Source organism: Oncorhynchus gorbuscha, linkage group LG12, assembly GCF_021184085.1.
Source record: "Oncorhynchus gorbuscha isolate QuinsamMale2020 ecotype Even-year linkage group LG12, OgorEven_v1.0, whole genome shotgun sequence".
Classification (NCBI taxonomy): Eukaryota; Metazoa; Chordata; class Actinopteri; order Salmoniformes; family Salmonidae; genus Oncorhynchus; species Oncorhynchus gorbuscha.
In genome coordinates, this window is record NC_060184.1 from 30,022,378 (window position 1) to 30,041,646 (window position 19,269).

The following is a 19,269-nucleotide window of genomic DNA, read 5'->3' on the forward strand; positions in this document are numbered from 1 at the left end:
ATTTGTATTTTACGTACACAATGTTACCCTAGTGCACTATGTAGGGAATACTATGCCATTTCGGACTCACCCTGACATTAGAAGTGACTTGAGTTTGAATAACAATTTGCGGGCACTCTTAACACAGTGTTTCTCATGGTCTTGGAGAGCTACAGGCCGTGCAGTCTTTTGATCCAGTCCAGCATTTCAACATACCTAAATTAAGTAATCAACTAACTATGAAGTATGTGGTGTTTCAGTGCTGAGCTGGAACAATGGACCCGACTTGATGACCACTTCTCTAACATGTAACTAACAGCCAATGTTAACCCTTTCCTAACCCTGTTGTGAAGGAGGATGCCTCAGAAGCATGCCTCTCTGAGGAAGAGGAGGAATACGAGGATGAAGATCATCACTCATCATCCTCTGACACACTCACATGCAGTTTTCCTGAGGTAAAGATAAAATAAAACAAAAATCTAAAACACAAGATATATCTTTGGCCCATTCTAGTTTGTTGGCTACAGCCACAAATTATTATTTTAATCCCACCTCTGCTCCAATTTAATTGACTCCTCATTTATTTGCCAGCTCCATTTTGGGACTTGATCAAAATATTACAGTAAAGAGTGGGGTTAGGGCTAACATTTAAAGTTAGTGGTCGTAATGTGGTTGTTGCACATAGAGTGGGATTGTTCTATGTGTCCAGAAAACAGGAAGTACACTACTTCATACAATTTCTGACTTATTCCTTTCATCATGTCACTATTGTACGGTGTTCATAGCAACACACGTCCTTTGAAGTTACGTCAAGAGTCTCCTGCAGAGGTCACCTACAGTTCCGTCTTTACTTTGAATGCTAATCCGTGTGGGCATGCAACCGTATTTACCCTTTCCCTTTCCTCTTTAACTGTGTCACAGTTTCGTTTCATGATCAGTCTTACTTTGCAGTATTTCATGTTTTTTGAAGTTATTGAATGTTTTCCTCTGATGTCATTGTAATGATAGTTTAAAACACTTCAGCGAGCAGGCCTTACTAATCAACCGGGCCCAGGTATCCTGGAAATATATTGACCTCATTCCATCAGTAGAGGATGCCTGGTTATTCTTTAAAAGTGCTTTCCTCACCACTTAAATAAGCATGCCCCATTCAAAAATGTAGAACCAGAACAGATATAGCCCTTGGTTCACTCCAGACCTAATTGCCCTTGACCAGCACAAACATCCATTTACATTACATTTAAGTCATTTAGCAGACGCTATTATTCAGAGCGACTTACAAATTGGTGCATTCACCTTATGACATCCAGTGGAACAGTCACTTTACAATAGTGCATCTAAATCTTAAAGGGGGGGGGGGGGTGAGAGGGATTACTTATCCTGTGGCGTACTGCATTAGCATTGAATAGCCTCCGCGATATGCAATTTTTTAAAATTTTTATTTATTTATTTCACCTTTATTTAACCAGGTAGTCTAGTTGAGAACAGGTTCTCATTTGCATCTGCGACCTGGCCAAGATAAAGCATAGCAGTGTGAACAGACAACACAGAGTTAAACATGGAGTAAACAATTAACAAGTCCATAACACAGTAGAAAAAAAGGGGCAATCTATATACAATGTGTGCAAAAGGCATGAGGAGGTAGGCGAATAATTACAATTTTGCAGATTAACACTGGAGTGATAAATGATCAGATGGTCATGTACAGGTAGAGATATTGGTGTGCAAAAGAGCAGAAAAGTAAATAAATAAAAACAGTATAAAAACAGTATGGGAATGAGGTAGGTGAAAATGGGTGGGCTATTTACCAATAGACTATGTACAGCTGCAGCGATCGGTTAGCTGCTCAGATAGCTGATGTTTGAAGTTGGTGAGGGAGATAAAAGTCTCCAACTTCAGCGATTTTTGCAGTTCGTTCCAGTCACAGGTAGCAGAGTACTGGAATGAAAGGCGGCCAAATGAGGTGTTGGCTTTAGGGATGTGAGTGAGATACACCTGCTGGAGCGCGTGCTACGGATGGGTGTTGCCATCGTAACCAGTGAACTGAGATAAGGCGGAGCTTTACCTAGCATGGCCTTGTAGATGACCTGGAGCCAGTGGGTCTGGCGACGAATATGTAGCGAGGGCCAGCCGACTAGAGCATACAAGTCGCAGTGACAAAACGGATGGCACTGTGATAGACTGCATCCAGTTTGCTGAATAGAGTGTTGGAAGCCATTTTGTAGATGACATCGCCGAAGTCGAGGATCGGTAGGATAGTCAGTTTTACTAGGGTAAGCTTGGCGGCGTGAGTGAAGGATGCGGAATAGAAAGCCGACTCTTGATTTGATTTTCGATTGGAGATGTTTGATATGAGTCTGGAAGGAGAGTTTGCAGTCTAGCCAGACACCTAGGTACTTATAGATGTCCACATATTCAAGGTCGGAACCATCCAGTGTGGTGATGCTAGTCGGGCATGCGGGTGCAGGCAGCGATCGGTTGAAAAGCATGCATTTGGTTTTACTAGCGTTTAAGAGCAGTTGGAGGCCACGGAAGGAGTGCTGTATGGCATTGAAGCTCGTTTGGAGGTTAGATAGCACAGTGTCCAATGACGGGCCGAAAGTATATAGAATGGTGTCGTCTGCGTAGAGGTGGATCAGGGAATCGCCCGCAGCAAGAGCAACATCATTGATATATACAGAGAAAAGAGTCGGACCGAGAATTGAACCCTGTGGCCCCCCCATAGAGACTGCCAGAGGACCGGACAGCATGCCCTCCGATTTGACACACTGAACTCTGTCTGCAAAGTAATTGGTGAACCAGGCAAGGCAGTCATCCGAAAAACCGAGGCTACTGAGTCTACCGATAAGAATATAGTGATTGACAGAGTCGAAAGCCTTGGCAAGGTCGATGAAGACGGCTGCACAGTACTGTCTTTTATCAATGGCGGTTATGATATCGTTTAGTACCTTGAGTGTGGCTGAGGTGCACCCGTGACCAGCTCGGAAACCAGATTGCACAGCGGAGAAGGTATGGTGGGATTCTGCCTAAAGAAGCTGGCCTTCGCTTTCCTGACTGACTGCGTGTATTGGTTCCTGACTTCCCTGAACAGTTGCATATCACGGGGACTATTCGATGCTATTGCAGTCCGCCACAGGATGTTTTTGTGCTGGTCGAGGGCAGTCAGGTCTGGAGTGAACAAAGGGCTGTATCTGTTCTTGGTTCTGCATTTTTTGAACGGAGCATGCTTATCTAAAATGGTGAGGAAGTTACTTTTAAAGAATGACCAGGCATCCTCAACTGACGGGATGAGGTCAATGTCCTTCCAGGATAGCCGGGCCAGGTCGATTAGAAAGGACTGCTCACAGAAGTGTTTTAGGGAGAGTTTGACAGTGATGAGGGGTGGTCGTTTGACTGCGGCTCCGTGGCGGATACAGGCAATGAGGCAGTGATCGCTGAGATCCTGGTTGAAGACAGCGGAGGTGTATTTGGAGGGCCAGTTGGTCAGGATGACGTCTATGAGGGTGCCCTTGTTTACAGAGTTAGGGTTGTACCTGGTGGGTTCCTTGATGATTTGAGTGAGATTGATGGCATCTAGCTTAGATTGTAGGACTGCCGGGGTGTTAAGCATATCCCAGTTTAGGTCACCTAACAGAACAAACTCTGAAGCTAGATGGGGGACGATCAATTCACAAATGGTGTCCAGGGCACAGCTGGGAGCTGAGGGTGGTCGGTAGCAGGCGGCAACAGTGAGAGACTTATTTCTGGAGAGAGAAATTTTCAAAATTAGTAGTTTGAACTGTTTGGGTATGGACCTGGAAAGTATTACATTACTTTGCCGGCTATCTCTGCAGTAGACTGCAACTCCTCCCCCTTTGGCAGTTCTATCTTGACGGAAGATGTTATAGTTGGGTATGGAAATCTCTGAATTTTTGGTGGCCTTCCTGAGCCAGGATTCAGACACGGCAAGGACATCAGGGTTAGCAGAGTGTGCTAAAGCAGTGAGTAAAACAAACTTAGGGAGGAGGCTTCTGATGTTGACATGCATGAATCCAAGGCTTTTTCGATCACAGAAGTCAACAAATGAGGGTGCCTGGGGGCATGCAGGGCCTGGGTTTACCTCCACATCACCCGCGGAACAGAGAAGGCGTAGTATGAGGGTGCGGCTAAAGGCTATCAAAACTGGTCGCCTAGAGCGTTGGGGGCAGAGAATAAGAGCAGCAGGTTTCTGGGCATGGTAGAATATATTCAGGGCATAATGCGCAGACAGGGGTATGGTGGGGTGCGGGTGCAGCGGAGGTAAGCCCAGGCACTGGGTGATGATGAGAGAGGTTGTATCTCTGGACGTGCTGGTTGTAATGGGCGAGGTCACCGCATGTGTGGGAGGTGGGACAAAGGAGGTGACAGGGGTATGAAGAGTGGAACTAGGGGCTCCATTGTGAACTAAAACAATGATAACTAACCTGAACAACAGTATACAAGGCATATTGACATTTGAGAGAGACATACAGCGAGGCATACGGTAATCGCAGGTGTTGAATTGGGAAAGCTAGCTAAAACAGTAGGCGAGGCTAATCGGCTAGCACAACAAACAGCAGGTAAAATGGCGTTGACTAGGCAACGGGCCGACAGATAAAACAAACAAGCAGAATGGAGTTCCGTGATTAATGGACAGTCCAGCGTGCGTCAGCTATGTAGCCAAGAGATCAGTGTCCAGGGGGCAGCGGTGGATGGGCAGGGAAGCTGGACTGGCGAGTGTTATCCAGGTTTTTTTAAACTAACAGTGACTAAATAGCTTGTAGCTGGTTAGCGTCTGGAGGTTCTTGAGTGTGTTCTAAGAAATTAAAAATAATAGCGATTCCGTATCACATTGGGTGAGGCAGGTTTCCGGGAGGTATAAACAAATTAAAAATCAAAAAGAGATAGAAAGTAAATGGGTCCAGAGAGTGTTTGGGACGCGGTGATTCAGACGGTTAGCAGGCCTGTGCTAACAAGCTAACAGTTCGTAGGCCCGGGCTAGACAAGGTAGCAGTTAGCGGGCCGGATGGGGCGAGTCTGTTTATTCCTCTTCATGCGGTGACAATCGACAGACCGGTCGTGGGCCCGGGTAATTGTAGCCCAGGAGTATGCTACAGGTGCTCTGGCCGGGATAGCTTCAGGCTATGTGGGTGGAAGCGCTAGCCAGGGGTAATCATCCGGGGTTGCAGTTTAGCTAGATAGCTAGTTGTGAAGATCCAGCTGAAAAATGTTCCGTTTGCGGTGGGAATCCGGGGATGAAAAATAAATAGGTCCGTTGTGCTCTGGTTAGAGTCGCGTTGTTCGAACTGGCGAGAGCTTTCTGGGCTAAAGGTTAGCTGATGACCGGGTAGCTGAAGACCGCTAGCATAGCTGGTGGTTAGCTGGCTAGCTTCAGTTGAGGGGTTCCGGTTCCGAAGTAAATAGAAATACTTTAGGAAAAATAGCTACATTGGGTGAGGCGGGTTGCAGGAGAGTGTTTGGAAGCTTAGGTTTAGCAAAATGTTTTTAAAGAGGTATGCGAAGAAAAATATGTAAAAAAAAAACGAAAAAGAAGCGATATATACAGGGACGGGACAACAGGACGACTTACTGCTACGCCATCTTGGATTGGCATTTCAGGGAAGTTAGAAACCAGCTTTTTCAAACAGATATTTGCATCCTGTAGCACAAACTCCAAGAAGTTCTCGGGCACTGTAAAGTCCATCGAGAATAAGAGCACCTCCTCCCAGCTGCACTGAGGCTAGGAAACACTGCCACCACTGATAAATCTACGATTAGCTAGAATTTCAATAAGCATTTCTCTGCGGCTGGCCTTTTTATTTTACCCTTATTTAACTAGGCAAATCAGTTAAGAATTATTATTTTCAATGACGGCCTAGGAACAGTGGGTTAACTGCCTGTTCAGGGGCAGAACGACAGATTTGTACCTTGTCAGCTCGAGGGTTTGAACTTCCAACGTTCCGGTTACTAGTCCAACGCTTTAACCACTAGGCTACCCTGCCGCCCCTTGCTATCACCCCGGGCCAACTCTGCACCCCCCACAGAACCTTGCCCAAGCCTCCCCCATTTTCCTTCACCCAAATCCAGATAGCTGATGTCCTGAAAGAGCTGCAAAATCTGGACCTCTACAAATCAGCTGACTAGACAATTTGGACCCCCTCTTTCTAAAAATTAGCTGCCGCAATTGTTGCAACCCCTATTACTAGCCTGTTCAACCTCTCTTTCCTATCATCTGAGATCCCCAAAGATTGGAACGCTGCCACGGTCATCCCCCTCTTCAAAGGGGGAGACACTCTAGACCCAAACTGTTACAGACCTAAATCTATCCTACCCTGCCTTTCTAAGGTCTTCGAAAGCCAAGTTAACAAACAGATCACCGACCATTTAGAATCCCACCGTACATTCTCCGCTATGCAATCTGGTTTCCGAGCTGGTCATGGGTGTACCTCAGCCACGCTCAAGGTCCTTAACAATATCATAATCGCCATCAACAAAAGACAGTTCTGTGCAGACGTATTCATCAACCTGGCCAAGGCTTTCGACTCCGTCAATCACCGCATTCCTATCGGCAGACTCAACAGCCTTGGTTTCTCAAATGGCTGCCTCGCCTGGTTCACCAACTACTTCTCTGATAGAGTTCAGTGTGTTAAATCGGAGGGCCTGCTGTCCGGACCTCTGGCAGTCTCTATGGTGGTGTCACAGGGTTCAATTCTCGGGCCGACTCTTTTCTCTGTATACATCAATGATGTCGCTCTTGCGGCTGGTGATTCTCTGATCCACCTCTATGCTGACGACACCATTCTGTATACTTCTGGTCCTTCTTTGGACACCATGTTAATTTCTTGATGCACCCATCTCCTTAGCTGGATCGTCAACCATCGCTGAATTGCAGAGTGCCAAACTCGAATTAAATTACTAAAAATATTTAATTTTCCTGAAATCACAAGTGCAATATAGCAAAACACAGCTTAACTTGTTGTTAATCCACCTGGTGTGTCAGATTTCAATAAAGCTTTTTGGCGAAAGCATATATTTATGTAAGCATATCTCTCTCAGTAGACAAAATATTACAAACAGCTAGCAGCCAAGTAGATTGGTCACGAAAGTCAGAAAAGCAATAAATTAAATCGCTTACTTTTGATCTTTGGGTGTTTGCACTCACGAGACTCCCAGTTACACAAATCTTCCTTTTGTTCCATAAAGATGATTTTTATATCCAAAATACCTCCATTTGGTTGGCACGTCATGTTCAGAAATCCACAGGCTTGAGCGGTCACGACATCGCAGACGAAAATTCCAAATAGTATCCGTAATGTTCGTAGAAACATTTCAAACATTTTTTTATAATCAATCCTCAGGTTGTTTTTACAATATGTAATCGATAATATATCAAGAGGGAATGTAGCTTCTTCAATAGGAGAGAAAGAGAAAATGGCTGCTCCAAGCTGTTAAGCATACAAAACGCTGCTGGCACCCAGCCATACAATGACGCTTTGTGATCTTTCTCACTCATTTTTCAAAATAAAAGCCTGAAACTGTCTAAAGACTTTTCACACCATGGGGAAGCCATAGGAAAAGGAATCTGGTTGATATCCCTTTAAATGGAGCTTTCAAAATAGAGGCCACTTACTGGTTTGATTTTCCTCAGGTTTTTGCCTGCAATATCAGTTCTGTTATACTCACAGACAATATTTTGACAGTTTTGGAAACTTTAGAGTTTTATATCCTAATCTGACAATTATATGCATATTCTAGATTCAGGGCCTGAGAAATAGGCAGTTTCATTTGGGTACGTTTTTCATCCAAACATCAAAATACTGCCCCCTACACTCAAGAGGTTAACTAACCTCCAGACGAGCTTCAATGCCATACAACTCTCCTTCCGTGGCCTACAACTGCTCTTAAATGAAAATAAAACTAAATGCATGCTCTTCAACTGATCTCTGCCCACCCGCCTAGCATCACTACTCTGGACGGTTCTGACTTAAAATATGTGGACAACTACAAATACCTAGGTGTCTGGTTAGACTGTAAAAACTCCTTCCAGACTCATATTAAGCATCTTCAATCCTAAATTAAATCTAGAATCAGCTTCCTATTTCGCAACAAGCATCCTTCACTCATGCTGCCAAACATACCCTCGTAAAACTGACTATCCTACTTTCCTTGACTTTGGCGATGTCATTTACAAAATAGCCTCTAACACTCTACTCAGAAAATTGGATGCAGTCTATCACAGTGCCATCCATTTCATCACCAAAGCCCCATATTTTTCCCACCACTGCAACCTGTATGCTCTTGTTGGCTGGCCCTCACTTCATATTTGTCGCCAAACCCACTGGCTCCAGGTCATCTATAAGTCCTTATAGCCCCGCCTTATCTCCGCTCACTGGTCACCATAGCAGCACCCAACCGTAACATTGGCTCCAGCAGGTATATCTCACTGGTCACCCCCAAAGCCAATTCCTGCTTTGGCCGCCTTTCCTTCCAGTTATCTGCTACCAACGACTGGAACGAATTGCAAAAATCACTGAAGCTGGAGACTCATATCTCTTTCACTAGCTTTAAGCATCAGCTATCAGAGCAGCTTACAGATAATTGCACCAGTACATAGCCCATCTGTAAATAGCCCATCCAACTACCCCATCCCCATATTGTTATTTATTTATATATTTTTTTCTCCTTTGCACCCCAGTATCTCCACTTGCACATTCATCTTCTGCACCTCTATCACTCCAAGGTTTATTTGCGAAATTGTAATTATTTCGCCACTACGGCCTATTTATTACCTTACCTCCCTAATCTTACTTCATTTGCACACACTGTATATAGACTTTTCTATTGTGTTAACTGGCTTACCTTGTTAAATAAAGATGAAATAAAAATATATCATTTTTAAAATGTGGGACTTAAACAGGGTTTAAGTTTAACATGTTATACTTTTACTGATTGTCCTACCTCGACATCCCTTGGACACTGTCAGAGGCAGCTGCCATTCAAGAGCCCTGTCTGCCACACACACCCATAACACGTGTGTGTGTGTACTGTGTGTGTGTACATGTACTGTGTGTGTTAGGACCCAGACGAGACTCTTAGCCACCAGGAGCTGGCAGAATCAGTGGCTACAACCACACACTGGCTCCAGGATAGTGATGCTATGTCTGAAGCCCACATCGGCGCTGTCTCTAAGGTAAGCAGACGTTTATAGGAAGCCCTCTACATGTGGTCGTTTTTCCTTATTAGCAGTCACTAAAGGTTTAACAGTTGCTCTCTCGCTCTGTCTGGTCTGGTCTGGTCTGGTCTGGTCTGGTCTGGTCTGGTCTGGTCTGGTCTGTCTGTCTGTCTGTCTGTCTGTCTGTCTGTCTGTCTGTCTGTCTGTCTGTCTGTCTGTCTGTCTGTCTGTCTGTCTGTCTGTCTGTCTGTCTGTCTGTCTGTCTGTCTGTCTGTCTGTCTGTCTGTCTGTCTGTCTGTCTGTCTGTCTGTCTGTCTGTCTGTCTGTCTGTCTGTCGAGTTCAGAGGGTAACACTTTATAATAACGTTAATTTGAAAGCCATTAATATATAATTACAAGGCATGTGTTAATGATTTACTGCACATGAATGTAAATCATTATAATTATACTGAACAAAAATATAAACGCAACATGTAAAGTGTTGGTCCCATGTTTCATGAGCTGAAATAAAAGATCCCAGAAATGTTCCATAAGCACAAAAACATATTTCTCTCAAATTCTGTGGACACATCTGTTTACTTCCCTGTTAGTGAGCATTTATCCTCTGTCAAAATAATTCATCCACTTGACAGGTGTGGCATATCAAGAAGCTGATTAAACAGCATGATCATTACACAGGTGCACATTGTGCTGGGGACAATAAAAGGCCACTCTGGGGCATTGTGTCACACAACACAATGCCTCAGATGTCTCAAGTTTTCAGGCATGCTGACATGCAATTGGCCTGCTGACTGCAAGAATGTCCACCAGAACTGTTGCTAGTGAATGTAATGTTAATTTATCCTCCATAAGCCACCTCCAAAGTCGTTTTTAGAGAATTTGGCATTACGTCAAACCGCAGACCACGTGTAACCACGCCAGCCCAGGACCTCCATATCCAGCTTCCTCACCTGCTGGATCATCTGAGACCAGACACCCGGACAGCTGATGAAACTGAGGAGTATTTTTGTCTGTAATAAAGCCCCTTTGTGCGGACAAACTCATTCTGATTGGCTGGGCCTGGCTCCCCAGTGGTTGGGCCAATGCCCTCCAAGGCCCACCCATGGCTGCGCTCCTACCGAGTTCTTGTGAAATCCATAGATGGGGACGAATAACTTATTTTCAATTGACTGATTTCCTTATATTAACTGTAACTCAGTAAAATATTTGAAATTGTTGAATGTTGCATTTAAATTTGTGTTCAGTATACTTTATTAGACATAGTAAACTATTCATAAACATGCCTATAAAGAAGTTGTAAATTATCTGCCAATTACATTTTATTTGTCACATGCGTCAAATACAATACAGTAAAATGCTTACTTACAAGCCCTTATCCAACAATGCAGTTTTAAGAAAAATATGTGTTAAAATAAACTAAGTAAAAATGCAAGTAGTCCGGGTAGTCATTTGATTAGCTGTTCAGGAGTCTTATGGCTTGATGGTAGAAGCTGTTAAGAAGCCTTTTGGACCTAGACTTGGTGCTCCGGTACCGCTTGCCGTGTTGTAGCAGAGAGAAGTCTATGACTCGGGTGGCTGGAGTCTTTGGCGATTTTTAGGGCCTTCCTCTGACACTGCCTGGTATAGAGGTCCAGGATGGCAGGAAGCTTGGCTCCAGTGATGTACGGAGCCGTACGCTCTACCCTCTGTAGTGCCTTGTGTTCGGAGGCCGAGCTGTTGCCATACCATGCAGTGATGCAAACAGTCAGGATGCTCTGGATGGTGCAGCTGTAGAACTGTTTGAGGATCTGAAGACCCATGCCAAATCTTTGTTTGGATCATGATAGTTCATTGGTGATGTGGACATCAAGGAACTTGAAGCCCTCAACCTGTTCCACTACAGCCCTATAGATGGGAATGTGATCGGCCCTCCTTTTCCTATAGTCCACAATCATCTCCTTTGTCTTGATCACATTGAGGGAGAGGTTGTTATCCTGGCACCACACTGCCAGGTCTCTGTTACTGTAATTTAATTATGCCAATGTGCTTTCATCAATTGAAAGCCCTTAATCTATTTTATGAGAATTTGTAAGATTTCTTGTTTGCATAAAATAGACGCAGACCAGTCTTTCAATAATAGGTAATGGAATTTATTCTCGGAGCGCGCTCCCACTTAATCACGTGCAGCAGTTTATATACAGATCATGACGTCATTTCATTTCTTTAACAGAATCCCCTCCTCTCGACCGGGACAAAGTAAGGTGAAAAGTTCATTCTAACTTACTAACACACTCCCAGATAACTTTTGACCCCTCAACATTATCGATCACCACTGAACTGACAGTTTTAATTAACAGAAAACCTAGGAATGCACTCACTGCCTTATCTACAAACCCCAGAGCTAAGTTTCTGTAGGGTCAACCATAAGCTAACGACCTTATCTGTTTTCACAGTCCACAACCCATTCGTTCCATTCCTAGTTGGAATGGTGTTCATTAACTTTTTATTGCTCCTTGTCCGTGTCACACAATCCCTTCTTATGAACTCATATTGTTAATCACTTATAAAACAGAGTATAAGTTTACTTAGTTACAATTCTATTTAAAATGGGGATAATGTTTATTCATTTATCCATAATAAATCCAACAGTCTCTGACCTCCTCCCTATAGGCTGTCTCATTGTTGTCGGTGATCAGGCCTACCACTGTTGTGTAGTCGGGAAAGACTTGCTGATGGTGTTGGAGTCGTGCTTTGCCATGCAGTCATGGGTGAACAGGGAGTACAGGAGGGACTAAGCACATACCCCTGATGGGCCCCCATGTTGAGGATCAGCGTGGCAGATGTGTTGTTACCTACCCTTAGGCCACCCCCAGGTTTTATCAGGAAGTCCAGGATCCAGTTGCAGAGGGAGGTGTTAGTCCCAGGGTCCTTAGCTCAGTGATGAGCTTTGAGGGCACTATGGTGTTGAACGCTGAGCTTTAGTCAATGAATAGCATTCTCACATAGGTGTTCCTTTTGTCCGGGTGGGAAAGGGCAGTGTGGAGTGCAATAAAGGTTGAGTCCTCTGTGGATCTGTTTGGGAGGTATGCAAATTGGAGTGGGTCTAGGGTTTCTGGGATAATGGTGTTGATGTGAGCCATGATCAGCCTTTCAAAGCTCTTCATGGCTACAGACGTGAGTGCTATGGGTCATTTAGGCAGGTTACGTTGGTGTTCTTGGGCACAGGGACTAGGGTGGTCTGCTTGAAACATGTTGGTATTACGGACTTAGTCAGGGACAGGTTGAAAATGTCAGTGAAGACACTTGCCAGTTGGTCAGTTGACGCTCGGAGTATATGTCCTGGTAATTCGTCTGGCCCTGCAGCCTTGTGAATGTTGACTTGTTAAAGGTCTTGCTCACATCGGCTACCGAGAGTGTTATCTCACAGTCATCCAGAACAGCTGGTGATCTCATGCATGCTTCAGTGTTGCTTGCCTCGACGCGAGCATAGAAGTAATTTATCTCGTCTGGTTGGCTCGTGTCATTGGGCAGCTCGCGGCTGTGCTTCCCTTTTTAGTCTGTAATAGTTTGCAAGCCCGTCCACATCCGATGAGCATTAGAGCTGGTGTCGTAGGATTCAATCTTAGTCCTGTATTGACACTTTGCCTGTTTGATGCTTCATCGGAGGGCATAGCAGCATTTCTTATAAGCGTCCGGGTTAGAGTCCCGCTCCTTGAAAGCGGGAGTTCTACCCTTTAGCTCAGTACCGTGTTGCCTGTAATCCATGGCTTCTGGTTGAGGTATGTATGTACAGTCACTGTGGGGACGACGTCATCGATACACTTATTGATGAAGCCAATGACTGTGGATGATTCCTCAATGCCATTGGAAGAATCCTGGAACATATTCTAGTCTTCCCTGCATGACTCATATTATTAACAAAGGGGCATTTCACGCATAAATGAAAGTTTGTCAAATGTTTTCTGATCTCAAAAGTGTACTAATGTCAAGATGAAACCATGTCCCACAACATTTGTTGTGTAGATACCAATCTGGAAAAGTCTGTCAAACTTTGATTTGAAAGTGCAATGTCCCTTTAACAACCCATTGTAACGTCGTTTGTCTGTTGTAAGAAGAGAGTCAGACCGAAATGCAGCGTGTAGGTTACTCATGACTTTAATGAATGAAAATGTACATGAAATAACTGAATTACGAAAACAACAAACGAAACGTGAAACTAATTACAGCCTATCTGGTGACTACTACACAGAGACAGGTACAAACACCCACAAAATACAAAGCGAACTCAGGCTACCTAAATACGGTTCCCAATCCGAGACAACGAGAATCACCTGACTCCAATTGAGAATCGCCTCAGGCAGCCAAGCCTAACTAGACACACCCCTAATCATACACAATCCCAATGCTAATAAAACCCCAATACGAAACACAACATATAAACCCATGTCACACCCTAGCCTACCCAAACATATAACAAAAACACAAAATACAATGACCAAGGCGTGACACCCATTTTATAAATTATTAGTAAACACATTTGCAGTACAGAATCTAAAGTGGCCACTATATCTTCATAATAGGTATATAAATAATGTATAGTTTAATAAACAATGTGTTGCTCTTTTTTTTGTCCAGGTGGCAAAGGGCAGTGTGGAGTGGGAAGTCAACTAAATAAAATAAACATTTGTAATGATTTGATCTTAGCAAATCACATTTCTGGAAGGTGTGGCTCCGAATCAGAGGTACACAAGACAGTGGTGTTTGCAGGGAAGTTCAGAGGGAGGTGATTTATTATAAATAAGGCCAGGGCTATGGGTTGGTACTTTTCCCTATCTCTCTATTGGGTTAATCAATGCCACTTTTGACGCATTGATCCACCCAGACCCTATTGAACATTGGGCGAAAATTTTCAGTATCTAATCTAAAGTGTGACACTTTTCACCAAGTCTTAAATTGGTCAGATACCTTTTAATTACATAACACACATGAGGTTGGAGAAAAGTTACCAATTTATTGACATACAGCTAGCTTGCATATTACAAATTAGCAAAAAGCTACAGTGTGGCTAACTAATGTTGTAAGTTATTGAGGTTGCTGCTAGCTGGCAGATTCAAAGGTAGCGGTGAAGTGAAAAATGAAGACGGAAAATTATGCACCGGTGTCATTGTACATTACTGTGATGGAATACCCTCCCATTTGACTGTTCTGTGACTCACTGAAAAGGAATTATCAACCTCACCGAGAGTTAACACGCACAGGAAACTTTATTGCCAAGCAGAGTATGGAAATGATCTGCAAGTACAGAGAAAGACAAATACTGAATTAACTATACATGGAACAACATGAATATGAACGGTGCAAAGTAGTGAATAGGGTAATGACCACAATAGCTCAAGGGGAGAGAATGCTAAGTATAACAAAGGACCGTATCGAAAAGGAAACATAAACATTTTACATGAACATGCAGCATAAATACCTCAGTAATAACATTACAGGGAATAATAGCAACTACGACTAACAGTAATAGTAAACACACACACACATCTCAGCCATAACAACAACAACCATTACTCACTTTTACCCATGCACTCCATGAACACACTGCCGTAAATTCACCTCTAGCGACCCTGAAGGCAATGGCCATAGGGACATTGCCAGTGCTGGACCAGCTACATCCTCCTAGCCAATCAGAGAGTGCCATTGTTACTGTTCAGAGAGTGCGGTCATGGTTGCTATGGTTATTATGTTTAGGTTGACACTATATGCTACAATGTATTGCTATGCTACAATGCAAGGGTGCACATTAAAATAAGAATTTGTTCTTAACTTGTCAGGACCCGGTTACGAACCCGGGTCTCCGTAGTGAGATACAGTCACTTAACCAACTGAGCCACGAATAGTCGGCAGAACCCAGAAGATGAGGCAGACACAGCAGTACTTGAGACGGTGTATTTAATGAAGTAAAAAATGAAGTACTTCAGGAAAACATGTAACTTCACAACCTCAAAAGGAATCCTACAAGAACAAAGGAAATCCTCCAAGACAAAAAAGGTAAATCCACAAGGTGGAAGGTAAAGCACAAAAAGCCTCAAAAGATACTCAAAAAACAAACAAACAAGAACAAAAAAACAGAATTCCACAAGAGAGTCCACCGGGATCAACAAGAGTTCTCAGAGTACTAGGGCTGGGTGCTAACATACAAACACAGAGCAAAGAACAGAGGAAAACAAAGGTTTTAAATACAATCAGGGGAAACGAGGCACAGGTGCAAATAATAATGGGGATCAAGGGAAAACAAAAGGTCAAAAGGCACAATGGGGGCATCTAGTGACCAAAAACCGGAACAACCCTGGCCAAATCCTGACAGAATCCCCCCCTAGGAACGGCTCCTGACGTTCCTACCAGCTCTCTCAGGGTGGAGGGCCCTGAACTGACGAATGAGGTCAGGGTCCAGTATGTCTTTGGCAGGAACCCAGGAGCGCTCCTCGGGACCGTAGCTAAAATGGTGAGGAAGTTACTCTTAAAGAATGACCAGGCATCCTCAACTGACGGGATGAGGTCAATGTCCTTCCAGGATACCCGGGCCAGGTCGATTAGAAGGGCCTGCTCACAGAAGTGTTTTAGGGAGCGTTTGACAGTGATGAGGGGTGGTCGTTTGACTGCGGCACCGTAGCGGATACAGGCAATGAGGCAGTGGTCGCTGAGATCCTGGTTGAAGACAGCGGAGGTGTATTTGGAGGGCCAGTTGGTCAGGATGACGTCTATGAGGGTGCCCTTGCTTACAGAGTTAGGGTTGTACCTGGTGGGTTCTTTGATGATTTGTGTGAGATTGAGGGCATCTAGCTTAGATTGTAGGACTGCCGGGGTGTTAAGCATATCCCAGTTTAGGTCACCTAGCAGAACAAACTCTGAAGCTAGATGGGGGGCAATCAATTCACAAATGGTGTCCAGGGCACAGCTGGGAGCTGAGGGGGGTCAGTAGCAGGCGGCAACAGTGAGAGACTTATTTCTGGAGAGAGTGATTTTCAGAATTAGTGGTTCGAACTGTTTGGGTATGGACCTGGAAAGTATGACATTACTTTGCAGGCTATCTCTGCAGTAGACTGCAACTCCTCCCCCTTTAGCAGTTCTATCTTGACGGAAGATGTTATAGTTGGGTATGGAAATCTCTGAATTTTTGGTGGCCTTCCTGAGCCAGGATTCAGACACGGCAAGGACATCAGGGTTAGCAGAGTGTGCTAAAGCAGTGAGTAAAACAAACTTAGGGAGGAGGCTTCTGATGTTGACATGCATGAAACCAAGGCTTTTTCGATCACAAAAGTCAACAAATGAGGGTGCCTGGGGACATGCAGGGCCAGGGTTTACCTCCACATCACCCGCGGAACAGAGAAGGAGTAGTATGAGGGTGCGGCTAAGGGCTATCAAAACTGGTCGCCTAGAGCATTGGGGACAGAGAATTAGAGGAGCAGGTTTCTGGGCATGGTAGAATATATTCAGGGCATAATGCGCAGACAGGGGTATGGTGGGGTGCGGGTATGGCGGAGGTAAGCCCAGGCACTGGGTGATGATGAGAGAGGTTTTATCTCTGGACATGCTGGTCGTAATGGGTGAGGTCACCGCATATGTTGGAGGAGGGACAAAGGAGGTATCAGGGGTATGAGGAGTGGGACTAGGGGCTCCATAGTGAACTAAAACAATGATAACTAACCTGAGCAACAGTATACAAGGCATATTGACATTTGAGAGAGACATACAGCGAGGCATACAGTAATCACAGTTGTTGAATTGGGAAAGCTAGCTAAAACAGTGAGTGAGACAACAGCTAATCGGCTAGCGTAACAACAGCAGGTAAAATGGCATTGACTAGGCAACGGGGCCGACAGATAAAACAAACAAGCAGAATGGAGTACCGTGATTAATGGACAGTCCAGCGTGCATCAGCTATGTAGCCAAGTGATCAGAGTCCAGGGGCAGCGGTGGATGGGGCAGGGGGGCTGGGCTGGCGAGTGTTATCCAGGTTAAGAAAACTAACAATGACTAAGTAGCTTGTAGCTAGCTAGCTGGTAGCTAAATAGCTTGTAGCTAGCTAGCTGGTAGCTAAATAGCTTGTAGCTAGCTGGTTAGCTTCTGGAGGTTCTTGGGTGTGTTCTGGGCTAAACAAGCTAAACAAGCTAGCAGTTAGCATGCCGAGTTAGCAGGCAATGAGATAGCGAGGGCTAGTGAGTTAGCCTTTGGAGGACGTTGCGATGGGGTGAGTCTGTTTATTCCTCTTCATGCGGTGACATCGATAGACCGGTCGTAGTCAAGGTATTGTAGCCCAGGAGTATGCTAGGAGCTCTGGCCGGGCTAGCTTCAAGCTACGTGGGTGGAAACGCTAGTCAGGAGTAATCAACCAGGGTTGCTGTTTAGCTCGATAGCTAGTTGTGAAGATCCAGCTGAAGAATGTTCCGTTTGTGGTGGGAATCCGGGGGTAAAAAATAAATAGGTCCGTTATGCTCTGGTTAGCGTTGCGTTGTTCGAACTGGCGAGAGCTTTCCGAGCTAAAGGTTAGCTGATGACCGGTTAGCTGAAGACCGCTAGCATAGCTGGCTAGCTTCAGTTGAAGGGTTCCGGTTTCGGTTTCGAAGTAAATATAACTACTTTAGGAAAAGTAGCTACATTGGCGGGTTGCAGAAGAGTATTTGGAAGCTTAGGTTTAGCAAAATGTTTTTAAAGATATGCGAAGAAAAAAATAGATAAAATATCTAAAACGAAAAAGAGACGATATTTACAGAGAGACGATACGACAGGACGAGTTACTGCTACGCCATCTTGGATTCTGTAATAATTTGTACATTATGTGGTTCTTAAAACATCTTATGGATAGGGGAGATGCTCGAGTCTCAACTGGCCAATTTCTGGGGGAAAAGCAGAGCGCCAGATTCAAATAAAATGCTATAAAATTAATTAAATCACACATGTAAGATACTCAATTAAAGCTACACTCGTTGTGAATCCAGCCAACATGTCAGATTTTAAAAATGCATTTCGGTGAAAGCATAAGAAGCTATTATCTGATAGCCTGCACCATCTGCACCAGCAGTAAACAAAGGAGCTAGCATAGCAGGCGCTACACAAAACGCTGAAATAAAATATAAAATATGCATGACCTTCTTTTGTTTGCATTCCAATATGTCCCATAAACATCACAATTGGTCCTTTTGTTCGATTAATTCCATCCATATATATCGAAAATGTCCATTTATAAAGCGCGTTTGATCCAGAAAAAAACAGCTTACAAAATCACTAAAAAATATTTCAAAAGTTGCCTATAAACTTTGCCGAAATATTTCGAACTACTTTTGTAATACAACGTTAGGTATTTTTAAACGTTAATAATCGATCAAATTGTAGACGGGGCAATCTGTATTGAATACAGGAAAGAAAAGAAACCAGCACTGCTTTTCACGTCTTGAGCAACTCACAAAAGTGTCCTCAGTTCCAAGATGGCCTACTTCTTCATAGCATAACGGAATAATCTCAACCATATTCCAAAGACTGGTGACATCCAGTGGAAGCGGTAGGAACTGAAAATGGGTTCCTATTAAATATCCAATGGCAAAGACAATATAGGGAACAGTGAGGGGGAAAAATATGTTAGTCCTCAGGGTTTTTCCTGCTACATAAGTTATGTTATACTCACAGACATGATTCAAACAGTTTTAGAAACTTCAGAGTGTTTTCTATCCAAATCTATGTATAATATGCATATCTTATATTCTTGGCATGAGTAGCAGGAAGTTGAAATCGGGCACGCTATTTATCCAAAAGTGAAAATTCTGCCCCCTATATTTAAGAGGTTTTAAGACAATAACATATTGATCATGAATAAAGGCAGAAGTAATAAGTGATAGTTTATGACTTCATAGTATGTAAATTGCTCACTGACATAAACATACTGTGGTTTTTTATACATTTTATAATTATGGTTTAGAAATCATTTACAGATCATTACCAAATTCATTATCCATGATGTATTAATGAGCATTGTTAAACAGTGTTAACCGTTTACAAATACCTTAATTACTAGTGGTAAATGAAGTCGTAATAATGATTTACAAGTGTTCAGCAAATCATTAATACATGCCTTAATAATGATCTAT

The 19,269-nt window shown here is 43.7% G+C and overlaps 1 protein-coding gene across 7 annotated transcripts in view; it reads left to right on the forward strand.

The window, feature by feature from the left end:
* The window catches only part of LOC123990855 (nesprin-2-like), a 253,676-nt gene that overhangs the window by 129,714 nt on the left and 104,693 nt on the right, over positions 1-19,269 (forward strand). For 6 of the 7 annotated variants that reach the window (XM_046291782.1, XM_046291785.1, XM_046291783.1 and 3 more), the window contains 2 exons: positions 333-434; positions 9,053-9,166. In XM_046291782.1, coding sequence (XP_046147738.1) covers positions 333-434; positions 9,053-9,166 — 216 coding nt within the window. The remainder of the gene's footprint in view (positions 1-332; positions 435-9,052; positions 9,167-19,269) is intronic. The other variant, XM_046291787.1, reaches the window with a different exon arrangement.